At 50.2% G+C, this 15,907-nt stretch overlaps 1 protein-coding gene across 1 annotated transcript in view; it reads left to right on the top strand.

Annotated features, from left to right (window-relative positions):
- Positions 1 to 15,907, top strand: part of LOC139361048 (uncharacterized) — a 128,175-nt gene that overhangs the window by 30,524 nt on the left and 81,744 nt on the right. Inside the window, exon 3 of the mRNA XM_071089529.1 lies at positions 12,047 to 12,279. Coding sequence (XP_070945630.1) covers positions 12,047 to 12,279 — 233 coding nt within the window. The remainder of the gene's footprint in view (positions 1 to 12,046; positions 12,280 to 15,907) is intronic.

Below are 15,907 nucleotides of genomic sequence, written 5' to 3' on the forward strand. Positions count from 1 at the left end.
AAGCTAAAGCTGCATTGATTTCCCACTGTACTTGTGCATAACAACGGCTCCATGAGGCAGGCGCTGTGACCCTGCAGTCTGGTGGGAGCAGGTGCCACCTGGCTGGTGCGGTCACTGCCCATCCCCTCTTGCTACTGGGCGGCTTTGCAGTTTCCAGGCTATGCGGGAGTTAAGGCGGGTGGTCAGTAAGTGACGGTGGGAAGTTGGGTGGTGCAGGTTGGCATGGGGTGGAAGGAGGCGTGGAGAGCCTGGGGAAGGCTGGACAGCAGCTCCAGTACCTGCACAGGGGGGCAGGGTGAGGCGGCACCGGGCAGTGAGTAGCTCCTGGAAACAGCCCTTGGGGTTTTTATAGACGAGTCTGTCTTCAGCTCTGCACCCCTTTCCTGCTGAGTCCGGGTGGAGGGTGGAGGCGTCGAGCGCTTGTTTCTCCAGCTGAGGGCCCATCGGACACAGCCAGTGTTTCCTGGAGTCCCCTCACCTGGGAACGTGCCCCTGCTCTTTTCAGAACAAAACAAATCTTAGTTAAATTTGACACATCACCTTTCCAGAAGGTGTTTAAGTCTGTATGCCTGTTAAGTCACCTAACTTTAAAGAGTAATGATCCAATATGCTTCTTTTTAGGGGAGAAAACCTAGCTGATTTAAAAGAAAAAATCAGAGGTTGGGGTCGCAGCATTTTGGAGGAGACTTGGTTTATGTCCTAGTGGGCAGCAGTGTTTCCTCAACTGTTGTGTTTGCTCTATTATTACATTACAGAGGTGACACTTCAAACACAGGGAAATGGAAGACAAAACAGCCCCTCCCCATTCAGAGATAAACGTTATCAACATATTCATGCACTTCCTTCTGCTGTTTTTGCTCTTCACTTTTTATTTTAAGACCACGTTCGTAGGATGGATATGTAATTGTTTATGGTGACTTTAAAAGCACCTTTCTTGCTAAAAAGAGTATTTTTTTCAGTCTGGAAAATTTAGACAACAAGTGTTGTTTAAAAATTAATTATAATACCACCATGAAGTCATCAATGTTTTTATACATTTTCTTGGTCTCTTTGTGGACTTAATATATACAATTTAACAAATTGGAAATAACGTAATTTTATGCATAAAATGTTTCTTGGCTTTAGAGATGGAGCAGAGAGGAGGCACAGGGCTTCCCGCTGGCTGAGGTCCTCCCAGGGTGTGACCATCAGCCTCCCAAGTTTAGGGTCTGCACAGAGTAAGATTTCTAAATTGCCTTACACCACAAGCCCTGCAGCCACGCGACCCTTTGATAAGGGGGTGTACTCTGATAGATTTTTCAAGACAAGAGTTTGCTGGATCTGAGGCTGTTTCAGCTGCTTCTGGAGACGGCAGCTCTGGGACGTTTGTGCCAGCTCTCCCTCAAGACACCACGGATGCCACATCCTCATCTTTTGGAATCCAGTGTTGTAGAGGAGAAGTCTGAAGCCAGTTTGATTTTTGCTTCCTGGTAGGAAACTGATGTTTTCAGGCTTTTCCCCTTTATTTCCATAATGAAGATGATGTCCCACCTCATCTAGAGGTGTTTTTGTTACTTTGTGAGGAATGTCCAACCCTTATGTGCCCCTTCAGGTCCTCAGTCCCTTTCTCAACTTCCTCGCAATCCTCCCATCTCATCCATCTTCACTGTAATTCTGTTATTTTTTTCATTTTTGTGCTCAATTTCCCATGCAACTTTTGTTCTTGTTTCACAGATGCCCGTGCCAAACTTTATGTCGGAGGCTCGGGGGCCGTGTTTTATTCTGTCTGCCTCTGCATGTACTTTTGAGAAGTGGGGTTGGAGGTTGCCCCCCAGGTGCTGTTTCAGCTGGACCTGCCTAGACTCTATGAATTGGGGGCATCGAGCAGAGCCCATGTGGCTCTATGGTGGGCCGTGTTGCTGAACCGTACGTCTGAGGTTTGGGGGCCATGTTTCATTCTGTCTGCCTCTGCATGTACTTTTGAGAAGTGGGGGTGGGGGTTGTCCCCTGGGTGTTTCAGCTGCACCTGCCCAGACTCCCTGAAGTGGGAACGTTGGACAGAACCCATGTGGCTCTACAGTGGGCTCTGGTGCTGACAGAGCAAGAAGCCGCACTCCCAGGACGTGCTTGCAGCTGTTGGCAGGTCTGGGATTGTGACAGGATGATTTCCTTCTCTAAAATACATCTCAACTGTTATCCAGAGGGTTGGCTGTAGGCTTTCAACAGCTTCACTCTTCTTAGTAACCAGGAGACAATTCACTAAACAGAGTTACTCTCACGGTTTAATTAGGAATTTCTGCGAGAGGCTGGCGGGACAGCTCCCTCTGCAAGCCTCCTGCAGCCTCCCTGTCCCCACTCTTGGGCCCAGCCACCTGCATTGGTCTGTGGAGGCTGCACATTCTCTGTTCTCCTAAGGGGCTCCTGGACTTTGGGGCAGCCTTGGTAAGCTGATGTGTAACTCCCGGTCTCTTATCTCTTTAAGTAAGTAGGTTCATGGAATCCTGATCTTCTAAATTGTTTCATCTTTGTAAAACAGCCACAGTTTCCTAAGCCACCTTGTGTCTGAATGTGAATCACTTGTTATTTTTCACTGCAGAATGAACAGAACTGGAATCATAAGATTTAGAGGGTGATGAAAAGACAGAGGTGAGCATATTCCATTTTCTCACCTTTTCCTTACACTTTTTCCTTAAATGCACCCCTCATATGTCTGTGAAGTTCTTCCCAATTCCATAACGTCACTCCATCCTCAAGTGGAACATTTGTGAACAGTAACAAGTATTGATGTGTACACCTCTGCAGCCCAGCAGGAATTAATGCTTTTTATTTATAAATGGATGGTCATCGGACGGCCAGAGGGATTCCCTGTGAATTGCGGGGGTCCTCATGCCTCCTTGTGAGTGACATGCACATGGCGAGGGCTAGGGAATCTCAGTCTCTGTGATTCGAGTAGTGACATCGTTTACACAAGGCAGGTGGATGACTCTTTGAGCTTGGCATGCTCCTGGGTGGCACAGCACAGCTGACATGGAGTGGGGCAAGGGCTTGTTCCACGAGTCTCTGTGCTTTTGTTGTTGTTGTTGTTGTTGTTGTTTTGAGATGGAGTCTCTCTCTGTCACCCAGGCTGGAGTGCAGTGGCGCGATCCAGGCTCACTGAAAGCTCCGCCTCCCGGGTTCACGCCATTCTCCTGCCTCAGCCTCCCGAGTAGCTGGGACTACAGGTGCCCGCACCACGCCCTGCTAAATTTTTTGTATTTTTAGTAGAGACGGGGTTTCACAGTGTTAACCAGGATGGTCTCGATCTCCTGACACTGTGATCCACCCGCCTTGGCCTCCTGAAGTGCTGGGATTGCAGGCGTGAGCCACCGTGCCTGGCCTGTTTTTGTTTTTTTGAGACGGAGTCTTGCTCTGTCGTCCAGATTGAAGTGCAGTGTCATGATCTTGGCTCACTGCAACCTCCACTCACTGCAACTTCTCCCTTTCAGTTCGAGCAATTCTCTTGCCTCAGCCCCCCTAGTAGCTGGGATTACAGGCATGTGCCACTATGCCTGGCTGATTTTTGTATTTTTAGTAGAGACAGGATTTTGCCATGCTGGTAGGCTGGTCTTAAACTATTGGCCCCATGTGATCCGCCCGCCTTGGCCTCCCAAAGTGCTGAGATTACAGGCATGGGCCACTGCACCCGGCCCTGTGTTTGACTCTTAAATCTTCTTTTTCTTTTTAATATTTCTGTTTCTGGACGGCCACTCAGTGGATATGGAGGAAGAGTTCACAGATGTCCATATTACATTTCTTTCTTAAATTAGCCTCCCTTGAACACTGCTATAGGGTACAGACGCATGAAGGGCTGAAAGGGTGGTTGCGTCCCAGGAAGTGTGAGTGTGGAGCTGGTCTGTGAGACCCCAGTGCCGGTGAAGGCACCCGTGTGAGATGGCCTGGGATGGGGGTGTGCAGAGCCCTGACCGTGGCACACACCCTTCAGCTTTGATGCTTCAGGCCATTGCTCTGGTCATCAGTGAGCAGAAGGTCTAACAGCAGTGATATTTATCACTAGCTGTGTTGACCAATATGTTAGGAGGGTGAACCTGTTTGACTTAAGCTGTTTGACGGGTTTGCATTTAAATAGACAACTGGTGACCTGGTGCCTGGACGCTTGCTCTGTGACCTGCCCCACGTGGCTTCTCCCTCTGGTATGCATTAGATGAGATGGGCGTGTTTAGGGTGGTGTGGCCCTAGACTGCAATGCATTAGAAGTACAAACCCTGCCTCACCCCAGATCTGCCCCACCCCAGTGTGACTTTTGGAGGTGGAGGCCCAGCATCCTTCACCTGCCCTCCAGGTGGGCCTGAGGATGCTGAGGTTTCAGAGCGCTGCTTTGCTAGCACTCCAGCAAGTCCTGCTTAAAGAGGCCAGGATCTGAAATGGCAGCTTATCAAATTGTATAGCAGAAAAATAGAAACGTTTCCTTAGAATGGCTGTAGGAAGAAAAATGATTTCCTTCACCATATCTGGAAAATATTTGGAATTATTAGTGGTCTCCTGTATTTCTTTCTTTTCTTTTTTTTTTTGATACAGGGTCTCACCCTGATGCCCAGGCTGGAGTGCAGTGGTGCAATCTTTGCTCCCTGCAACCTCCGCCTCCTGGACTCAGGTGATCCTCTCACCTCAGCCCCCTGAGTATCTGGGACTACAGGCATGATACCACACCTGGCTAATTTTTGTATTTTTTTTTTTTTTTTTTAGAGACAGGGTCTTGCTATTTTGCCCAGGCTGGTCTCAAATTCAAGCATTTGTCCTGCCTCAGTCTCCCAAAATGCTTCTGTACCTCTGACCCAACAAGGAAGGACAAGAGGTGTGAGCCACCCTCCCGGCCTCCTGTCTTTCCTTGTTGGAGCAGGGATGTGGAAGCACTTGCCGCAGCTGACCTGAGTATATCTCGTTTTGCTTTGTTTTCCTCACGGGTAACCTGGCAGTGCTGTGCACCAGTGCTGCTGGCCAGCTGTTTTTTGATGGACTGGCAGAAAATCAAACAGAGACCAGGGTTCCTTTCTCCCTGGGTACTGACCAGGTGGGAGAGGAAGGACGTTATCTGAGTATCATCTTCATGAGGGCTGGTGGGGGAAACGTCAACTTTAAGGTGCCTGGGATCTAAGGCATGGAACCCAGAGTGCAGCAGAACATAGGGGATGTAGCCTTGGGAGCAGAGACGTGCGGGCCGGTGCCCTCGTTCCTGGCGGGTTCTGAGTGCAAGAAAAGGTTAGTGAACCAGACGAGGTCACGGAGCAACCTGCCAAGACCTGCCTGGATGTATGGCTGGCGTCTGTGCTGGCCCCAAAACTGCCCATTTGGGGATTCCTTGCAGTTTCAGATCCACCTAGGGGTCCGGAGAGCGTCCAATCCATGACCTCAAAGAACGAGGTGTTGCCTTGAGATCCTCCAAGGTGAGGGTAGGAATTTTTTTTTTTTTTTTTTGCAATTAGCCATAATTTGTTGTGAATGATCTTGGACCTATTTTCCACTTCTTTGTATAGGAAGAGAGACAGAATAAAAAGTCTCAATGTGCCAGATGCCATGTAATGAAGTCGTGGAGTTAACATTGTTGATTATTATGTAACATCACGTTAATTGGAACATATTCACACGTGTCCACAGCGTGTGTGTGTGCCCAGTCCGATGAGCATGTTTGGTTGGGGTCGCTGCTGGTTCTTGCAGCCCCTCTGGGTGGTGCTTTCTCTGTGACTTGCCCAACACCGTTGCTGCTGCCTCTGTTGGAGTTCAGCCTTGACCGGCCTTGCTGCCACCAGGTTCTCGGAGCCTGTGCACCCTCTTCCCCTCTTGCCCCCACTACCCCCATGCACCTTCTTCCTGGGGCACACCCTCGTCTCCTTGAGCACCCTTGTCCTCCGTCCTGTCCACCCGGGGTCTGCTGTGTGTTTCTACTCAGCCCATGCCTGCCTCTTGCTGTGAGCTCAGTTTATTGAGGTGCGGTGAGAAACCAACAGAGGGGAGCAGTGTCCCAGCCTGTCAGGGCAGGAGGGAGCCTTGGGCATCTCTTCCGCAGCTCTGGCGACCCACCCTTCGCGATGTAGTGCTGGGGAGAGAGGTGAGTTCTAAAGGTAGGACCGCCGTGATTTCCTGAGTCTTAATTACCTAATACTGGGTCATCTGCCATGTCGCCTCATCGAAGGCACCTCTAGAGACAAAGCAAAGCCTCTGGTGGCCGTGGGCGGGGTGGCCATGCCTGTCTGTGGGTTCTGTAGAACCTACTCGGAGCCCCTCCAGCCGTGGGGATGTTCAGGCACTTGCCGCCTGTGGGAGGTGTGCGTTAGCCGCGTGGTAGGTGCGGAGGCCTGGAGGGACAGGCACAGGCCCACAGGCGTGGTGAGTGTGGGAGATTTAGCCGCCTGGGGATGTGTGGAAGGACAGGCACAGGACCACAGGCGTGGCGAGTGTGGGAGAAAGTGCACAGAGTGCCCAGCAGATGCCGTGTGGTCAGCGGAAGCCGTGAACACAGGCCGGGCTCGGGAGACACATTTGGAAATACACTTTAAGCAACATCAATGGATAATGCTGCGATTTGGTTTCCTCCCGTGGTCCAAAACACATTCTAGAGATGCCGCTGCTTTGTGTGTACCTGAGAAAAGGGTCTAAATGTATTAGGGCCTTGATGTAATCTGTAAGACAGGCACAAAATGCCTATCTCAAAGAGGCACTGAACAAGAAAGCATGCTCTATTCAGTGCAATGAGAATGCTTCATTGTCATAAGCAAAGTAAAATGCCTCCAAGGCGAGCTTGCCATGTGTTTAATGACCTTGGACACGAGCCTCCTAAACCTGCCAGAAAGTGCTTCCAGCGTGGCTTCATGCAGTGGTTTCATGCAGTGGCTTCAGTGAAGAATGTGCATATGTGGCTGATACTGAGAGCTGCGCAGCACCCTCCTGACCTGACGGGTGCCCGTGTGTGGACCGTGAGCCGGGCAGCACCTTCCCGACCTGACGCATCCCCATGTGTGGACCATGAGCCGGGCAGCGCCCTCTTGACCTGACGGGTCTCCTTGTGCCCATTATGGGACCTCCGTCAGTCAAACAAGTGACACACGTCAAACTGAATGCAGGGAGGAGGGTCCAGGATTGTACGCAGGCTCCGTGTCTCGTTCTTCTGAGGCCTTCTGGGAAGCCAGGAGGGCAGTGGGGTCTTTTGTGTGTTTCCTCCTGGCGGCTGTGAATTTGTAGCAATGGCTTTTTGCAAAAGGGCCCGGAGGCGGAATCAGAGCCTGTCTTGGAAAGGATGACATCTTCACGGGCACCTCTTTCCGCCTCTCCAGTGCTCCTGTGATTTTCAGTATGTGCACCCTGCAGACTTCAGCCTGTTGGTGTCTTGGGGGAAGAGATACCAGGATTGCTTCAATGTCTGTAAACCCGAAACAGGAATTTCTCTGCATTAAGTTGGTCACCAAAATGGGAGGTAAGTGGAGAGGGGAAGGAACTTCTTGACCTCGTCAGCCCTTTTCTTGAAACTCACAGTCAAACTTTGTCAAATTCTAGATGATGGTGCTTCAGGCGATGCATTTATGTATGTTATGTCTTGTTTTCTGAGTATGGTGCTTCAGGAATTTAAATATTAAGGTGAAATTGCCATGCACAGTTGAATTGGCACCATAATTTGACTCTCTGTAAAGCCTTTTGGTTTCCTGTTAGAGTGACTTACCATTTTTTGAGTTAACTGAAGCAAACTCTGCTGTCAGCACGAAGGAGCCACTGTATAGTTAGGACGTCCGATTAAATAGAATTCTCCTAAATAGAGTGTGTTCTTTTCATAAATTTTAAAAATTCATTTATTCATCAAACACATATTGAGTACTTATCACCCTGGTTGCTAGTCACTGTTCATAGATATATTTTTAAGGAATTACTTCCACCTAGCTCTGAAATAACATTGCATTTAGAATTTAGCACAGAGGTGATTAAGCATGAACTTTTCTCAGCAGTCTTGTTTTCATTTTTACTTGGGAACATGTTCTCAGACTCGGTGCCCAGCTGACATTACCGTGCGTTGCCCGAGACACACACCTGGCGGGGCTGTGTCTCTGGGGCTTTAGAGCAGGAAGGAAGGGCTGCCAGGTGTCTGGCCCTTCCATGTTTCCCTGGGGGAAGTATTAGGCCTTGGGCAGGAGTCTTGGCTTGTCTTACTGGATTAGCTGGTGTCATTCAGTAGCTCTGCCTTGGTGTTAAGCTCTGGACTGACTCTGACCTCTGAGTGGCAGAGGAGAGGATGGTGATTTAGAATTAGTCGTGCAGACCGGGGCACCCAGCGGGTCTCAGATAAAAAGTGGTGGCAATTGATCACTTGCCTTTTTGGGAGAACTGTGTGGATTGACTCAGACCTCTTTCTTTTCATTTTATCTTGAGACTTTGTAGAAGCAAAAATGCCTTTAAAAAAATTAAATGATGGGCTTTTGTAATGTTTGTGTCTCCCCAAGATTCACAAGTTGGAATCGTCACCCGCGAGGAGATAGTGCTAGGAGGGGGAGCTTTGGGCGGTGAGGAGGTCGTGAGGGTCTCATAAATGGGATTTGTGCCCTCAAAAAAGGGACTACAGAGAGCTCCTTCACTCCTTCCACGGTGTGTGGACCCAGTGAGAAGGCGCCGTCTATGAACCAGGAAGCCCTCACCAGGCAAACCTGTCAGGCCTTGACTATGAACTTTCCAGCCTGAGACTGAGACTGAGAGCTGTGAGAAATGAACTTGTGTCGTTCGCCAGCCCCTACCCAGCCTGTGGTGTGTTGTTAGAGCAGCCTGGGTGAACGAAGGCAGGTCGTGAATTTTCTGTTGTACTTTCTGGCTTCAGATACTTGCTAGGGAGATGTCACCATCTTACCCAGGTGGGACTGTCTGGAATCAGACTTTCCGTTATGATTTGACCTTGCTCTTGCCCCACGCCTGTGCCATTCACACCTCCAGGTGTCTCGGCTGCCGGCGGCCCCTCCAGACGTTTCTGATTCGGTGTGTGGTGCTGGTCGCGGCCGCGCCGTCAGTGACCAGGAGTAGGAGCTCGCGCCCCTGGTGAACCAGCAGCCTCACCCGGAAACTGCCGAGAAGCGTTTGACAGAAGGTGATCGCGCCTCGAGACTGAAACTTCCTGTTTACAGGGAATGGAGGTGCATAGTAGGGAATTTAATGATGGCCCTAGAAACAGATGCCTCTGGGGTAGGGGATATTCTGCAGGAAAATGGCCCCGGACTCTCGAAAAGTGAAGATCACAGATAAAAGGGGTGCGAGGCTGTTCCTGACGAAGACGGGGAAGGAGAGTCACTCGGCACAGTGTGTGGCCAGGATAGAAAAGACGTTTTCGGGACGATTGTGCTACCTGAACATAACCTGGACAGCGATGCTCTGAAATCGTTCTTGTCTGCTGATGATGGTACTGCGTCTGCAGAGGGGCCCTTATGCCTAGGGAATGTGTGCCTGAGGACTCCGTGAGGCAGCAGGAGCCTCTCACTTCAAGTGGCTCCAGAGGAGAAACAAATCTGTCTCTCTGTCTGATCTACAGAGAGAGTGAGAAAGCAAATCTAACGAAATGTTAGCAGTTGTTGGAGCTCCGTGTGGAGAAAACTTGACCACTCGTTGTACTGTTCTTCCACTTTTTAAATATGTTAGAACATTTTCATAATGAAATGGTGGGAAAGTAAAAATAAATCTGGAAATTAGAACGGAAGTGAGCCCAGCCAAGCACTCTTGGGTTCAGCCGGGAAGAGCCAACGGTCCGTTGGTGTTCTCTCGACTCGTCGTGGGGATTTCCTCCTCCTGGGTTCACCACCTAGTTTTCCTGGTGATAGTTATTTTATACATAGCTATGAGCATAGGTGATACTGAAAACACGTTTAGTGTGGTTTGTCATTAAGAATTTGGAGAACTGGCTACAGAAACCACTTGTACAGAGTTGAGATGAGCACTGCCTGCCTCAGCATCTGTGGTAACAGCTTCATTTGGGTGCAGAGCTTGGCAGAGGTTTGAGTGACTCTGTCTCGATGGTCCTCTGTCAGAGGACAAGGTTAAGCTTCACCACCAAGGGCCCTGTTGAGCCTCTGGGCTGGAAGTAACCTCCCCCGGGCTGGTGAGGCAGCCTCTGGGGGCCTTTCCTGACAAAGCCCCTCACTGAGCTGCAGTCTGGCCACCTCTGCCCTCGCCTCCCCGACTGCAGGGTCTCGAGGTCTCACTACCTCCAGCCTGAGCGCCCAGTGCCCAGGGGCAATTTCCCGCCTTCCCTGGGGGCTCAGGATGCCGGCTCCTGGGGCAGTGTCCGCAGCTGGGCCCCTCCTCCCGGGCTGGGGGTAAGGCTGGCCACGGCCTCCTGCTATGTCCCACTGGCCACTTCACCGCAGCTGCAGCCCACACTGGGTGGCCGCTCCTGCTTCTGTTGGATGTGGAGATGCAGGCCTTCACTGAGGCTTCCTGGCCTCGCCCCTGCTGGCCCCAAGGCTGTGCCACTTCCCCCTGCCCAGCCCCTGGTCTCTGTACAGTGTCTGTCCAGGATGTCTGTCCATCCGTCCTTGACATTCTGTCCACAAGCAGCCACTGTCATCCTAGCTTGTGAGGGGCGAGCAGAGCCCAGGTGCGGTCGACGTGGAGATGCTGATGCCCTTCAGTGTGCAGGGAAGTGAGTTCCTTCATATCTACAACCTCTGCGCAGCCAGCTGGGAGCTCATCCCATTCACAGGTGGATGTGCCTTGTTTTTTGGCCCAATCGCCTGCATTAACCCAGAAGAATCTCAGTTCTCTGCTTTCAAACACATACGCTGGGACATGAACACTCTCACCCTGGACGTTTTGTCTGAATGTTCAGTGCCCAGGCTCTTAGGTACACAGGCGGCCCCGGGTTTTATTTGAAAGCTTTGATTGACTTGAAGGAACGTAGAGGCTGCTGAAATCCTGGTCATTTTGGAACAAAGTATTTTATTAACAGTTTTCTAAAAGAAAGAAATCATTAAAAAATTGATCCCTGTTGAGGTAGAAGGATCTCGTCCTCATGCTGCTCAGTTCCTTCCAGAATCAGCTTCCAGTTCAGCTGCAGAACAGGTTCTGGTGGTGGCTGGAGCAGCCCAGGCAGGTGCCGTCGGGTCTGAGTTCACACTGGTGCCCATGTGGTCTCCAGTTACGGTGTGGGCCGTGGGGCCTGAGTTCACACCATTGCCCATGTGGTCTCCAGTTACGATGAAGGCCATGGAGTCTGAGTTCACACTGGTGCCTGCGTGGTCTTCAGTTACAGTGCTGGCCATTTGTGCCTTTCTGAGAAGTTAGAAGGAGGATCATTTCATCACCTCTCTGTCCTCCCACACCTGATCTATGCTGGGCCACCGTGAATTCTTCCTTTTAACTGTTTCTCTCATCACGGGCAACGCTGGTGTTCTGTGGTCCACGTTTGCCTTTTCGGAAAACGGATTCTGTGTTGCTTTATATAATCACGTGGTCTCTTTTACGAATTTCGCTTTTCTTTAAGAAAATAATCGTGCTTTTATCTCTTCAATCTCAACTCTGGTCCCTGACACAGGCTCTTGCCAGCTCGAAAATTAAAAGTAATCTTTGATTATACTTAATACTTTCTAAAGTTTTCAAAAGTTTATTAGCATGTGGGTTACTGAACATTGACTGTTTATTTAATGGAAAATTACATTGTAAGTAGAGTATTAGAGTGAAAATGATCTTCTGATTTTATTAAAATATTCAGGTAAAAATATTAAAATGACTTCGCCTAACTTCATGCCTGTGTATCGTGAAAATATTAAGCAGCTCTCTGCTCCCGAGAATGCATGAGTAGAGTATGTGTTTGAAAGCGTCATTCCAGTCTTAAGTTTTAGGTATTCTTAAAGGGGTTGGCTGGAGAAGTGACATTTAGCATTGAGTGAACGTTTGATAAAGATTTGTCTCGATATAAAAATAGTTAAAAACAATCTTTAGTGTTTCCTATCAGGGTTCACCCATTAAAGAATGGTCTTGTAAAAAACTCATCGAGAGTGTCGGCGCCCAGAGGTGCTACCTTGCCCACAGTTGTGTCATCTGTTGTCACCAGGCGACACGCCCAGCGTTTAGCTGCACGTCAGATGTGGCCACGGGGCCACAGGACATCCCTGCGGACGGATGTTCTTATGCAGATTAATGAGGATGGAGACCGCTGCAGAACTGTAAGCCCCCCAGGGGCTGACGGAAGCCTGGGAACACCCGAGACACCAGAGTCGCTGCTGCCCTGGGTGGAAGGAAACCTGCCCTGGAAGATGGGAAATGCAATAAGGAGAAAGTACCAAGGTACATGATGCTGTGAAAACGGAGATGTTTTAATTAAATTAACAATTAAAATCATTTTAATTATGTGAATTATTTGAATTCATGTTAGTTCTTTTTAGGAAATTAATACTTAAAGCAAGTTTGTTTTCTGAATTGTTGGAATTAATTGAGCCAGCACAAGAGTTAGCATTGATATCTGACCCTCTTCCAGGGTTGGGGCAGAGGAGATGGGGGCAGAGGAGATGGGCCTCCCACCGGCTTTCCCCTGGAGCTCAGCCAGAATTTCCCATTGAGGAGCCCTCAGCTACCTGAGAGCCAGGAGCTCTTGCAGAGAAGCCACTGTCGGCATGCCGCCCGCTTTGATGGCTCTGCTCTGCCATCCCTGCGCTCCAAGGACCGGACCCTGCCGCTGCCTGTGCCAGACCGGTCTCAGGGAGGTGCCAGTGAGCGGGTATGCATGGCAAGGCCTGGGCATCGCTGTCCGTTTTCCGTGGCTGCCGGTTTCATTCTCTCGCTGTTTGTCCCCTTAGCAAGACTCATGAGGTTCCTTGAGGACAAGACCCCCTCCTGCCACCTGGTCTGTTTCCTGAACGTTCTCTGCACTAGCACAGCCCTGGGATGCAGCCCTCGGGAATCAGGGTGTTGGCCATAGTAGGGCGGGTCGCTCTGCTGGGCACCACGATGGATGTTAGCTGCTGTGCTTCACTTTGCGGACACGTTGAAGTACAAAAGTAATTTTAAAATTTCACCATTATTTCAAGACAGCTGAGAGCCTATTAGCACAGAATCCCTGGTCTGAATGAAATCAAACAGTTCTTATTAATTATTCATGATGCCATGAATATGTAGCCTTATTTTTTATAATTACCAGTCTGTATAATTAATCTTTCATTTGCTTAAAGTACTTAACAGTAAGTAGAGCTGTAATTTCAACTGTTTATAAAGCATATGGAAGAATGTTTAAATGTTTAATTAGAACCATTTTTTTTAGTTTCATAGAGAATTTTTTTTCTTGTCAACGAGGATCTTTAATTATTTAAACCAAAAGAGGAAAACAGACCAGAAAAGAAAAACAACTAGTAAAGCTCGGAACTGCGAAGGTGGCATCGTTCCGTTAGTCTCGGGTTTTGCTTCCTGGGTTTGTGACGTGGTCAGAGTCCTTGTCTTTGATTTCCTAACACAAGTTGTTAAAGTTGGAAGTGAGTGTGAAATTGAGTTAGTCTAGCTTTATTCTTTCACGGATGAGAAGTGAATTATCTTCAGCAAGGTGGGTGCAGGCGTGGTACCCGGGGGTCACTGTGGTGAACAGGCTGCTCTTGTGGGGAGCCAAGTTCATCATCACTGGGACAGAGCCCAGGACACTTCCCCGGCTGGCCAGCCTCTTCCTAGAACCCCACACATTGCAAAGGATGGAGTCCAGATCTATACCATAAAGAAACGAGGGTGGTTACAGAAAGCACCACGATCTCAGCTGAGTGGCTCTGAGCACCCCACCGTTGGGGCACCTCAGCATCATGTGTGGCTCAGGCTGTGCCCTGCAGGGAGGCTGGCCCGATTGAGCTTCGATCTCCACCCTGAGAGTGAGGGCTCCTTCCCCCAGAGTGAGTTAAAGCATCGTGTGTCCACCTGTGCAGTGGCTGGTCCCAGTGGCCCTGGAGGGCTGAAACCCTGGGTCTTGCCACTGGTCCGGGGCGTCTATTTCCCCTTCCTGCAGTTCCTGTGTCTGTGTGTCCAGGGGGTTCCGATCCCTGTCTCAGGACCATGGGTGAGGGGTCAAGTTCACCCGCTTTGGAGCTGGCCCGGATCTTGGTTCTGTGGATCCTCGCTGTGTGGCTCTGGAGCAGTTCTGTCCTCAGGAGAGGGATCCTTACAGCCGCCTCTTGGGGCCATGAGGAGAATTAATAGGACGACCCCCAGGAAGCTGCTCAAAGCCCTGTGCGGGGCCAGTCCTGTGTCTCCACCAGTTCCTTCCCTCTGTGCTCCCCCCCACTGTCACATCGCGAGCCTTTATTTCCTTTTCCTTGGACCCAGGCAGCGAATGCTCTGCTGCCCTTGGCAGCCCCTTCTCTAGTCTGTCCTCAAATCACTTCCTGACGGACAGCCCTGACTAGCCATCGGCGTGTCCAAAACCCCACAAAATAGAACCCAACTTTCCTATTAAGCTGTGCAGAACTGTCCCAGCCCCACTTCCCACAGGCTGGCCTCATTCGCCATGGGATCCGTGGTTCTCACCTGGGGCTGGGGGTGCCCCTGGCATCTTGTGGGGAGTGTCAGGGATGTCCCTCCAGGCCCAGTACAGTCCCCCAGCCGGTGGGCAGCAGACAGCAGCACCCAACCTGATGTCCCTGTGGCTTCTGGTTCCCCGAGGCTGGCTGTGCTTTGCTGCCTCTTCATGCCCTCTCTCCACCTTCGCTGTTTAGCAGTGTTCCATCCATTAGAGCTCAAAGCACTGCCTCCCAGCAATGCAGCCCGTTCTTCTGGCCTGCCATCTGCCTGTGCCCCGCGGTCTGTACCATGTCCTCACGGGCCCATCAGAGCAAGGCTCCCAGGGATGGAGAGGTTCCTGTTTGTGTCTCTGTCCCACCTTCTCTGGACCTGGCACCGTGCCCTTTGCCGACAGAGGTCTTGGGTTGATTGTCAGCAAAGCAGACAATCTCTATGGCTCTAAATGGTTGTGAACATGCTTGATTGGGTGATTTTAAAAATAATTGGATATGTAAGCATTTGAGTGTGACACAGGTGGATTTTTGGGCTAATGGTCTTGTTCTTCAGGGAGTAACCACAGGCCCATCCACAAGGACCATTTCCAGCTGATTTATGGAACGCTGTTCTACCTGGTTAATTTTGAACGTTATCTCAGCCTGAGAGGTAGGTCAGCATGCGACGAAGATCACTGGTTTGAATCCTTAATCTAATCTAATCCTTAGATTGAATCCTAATCCTAATCCTAATCCTTAGGAGCTGCAGCTTCCATGCCTTCGTTGCTTCCTTGGTTAGATAGGGAAGGTATGAGCTACCTCAGAGTTGTGAGTGAGGCCTGTATCGAGTGAGCGATTTAAGTGACAAGGACTGCACCCGGAGTGTTGGTATTTAAAGACCTTTAAACATCACGATGCTGCATTTTGGTACCCAGGTAAAACAGCAAAGTTATTTCAGATGCAGACACAGACCGTCGGTGAGGTGGGGGGCTGATGGCAGGAGGTGGACCACCGACCCTGTAATGAGGGCGTGGTCTGTTCGAGGCTGAACGAAGTGTACATCATTGCGTGTACCATGGAGGTCCCCTGGAAGGGTCCATGTGGCTGAGCTGTGCGGTCTGTCCATGATGTCTGGCAGGAGCAGAGCTTTCGGGTGAAGCCTTGCTCTTGTGTGCACGGCCCTCAACGGTCTCAAAAGTCTGAGGCTTAAAGCAGGCTTGGGGTTTCCTTACACCTCCTGGACACCTAATTTGCCTGGCAAACATGTTTTTCTTGGGTGTAAAGGTGAAGGAGTGGGTGACTCTGGTGAAAGTGTACTAATTACTGCACTCTGGGTCAGTGGCGCTTGGTCGAAGACACTATCTGCCCTGGGTGGACATCTCTGGGGTGGTGAGAACCGGTGGCTGGATGTCGCAGTTTTGCCCAGAGGATGCAAATTTTTTCCTTTTTCC

The sequence above is a fragment of the Macaca nemestrina genome (genome assembly GCF_043159975.1).
Source record: "Macaca nemestrina isolate mMacNem1 chromosome 4 unlocalized genomic scaffold, mMacNem.hap1 SUPER_4_unloc_4, whole genome shotgun sequence".
In the NCBI taxonomy this organism is placed as follows: Eukaryota; Metazoa; Chordata; class Mammalia; order Primates; family Cercopithecidae; genus Macaca; species Macaca nemestrina.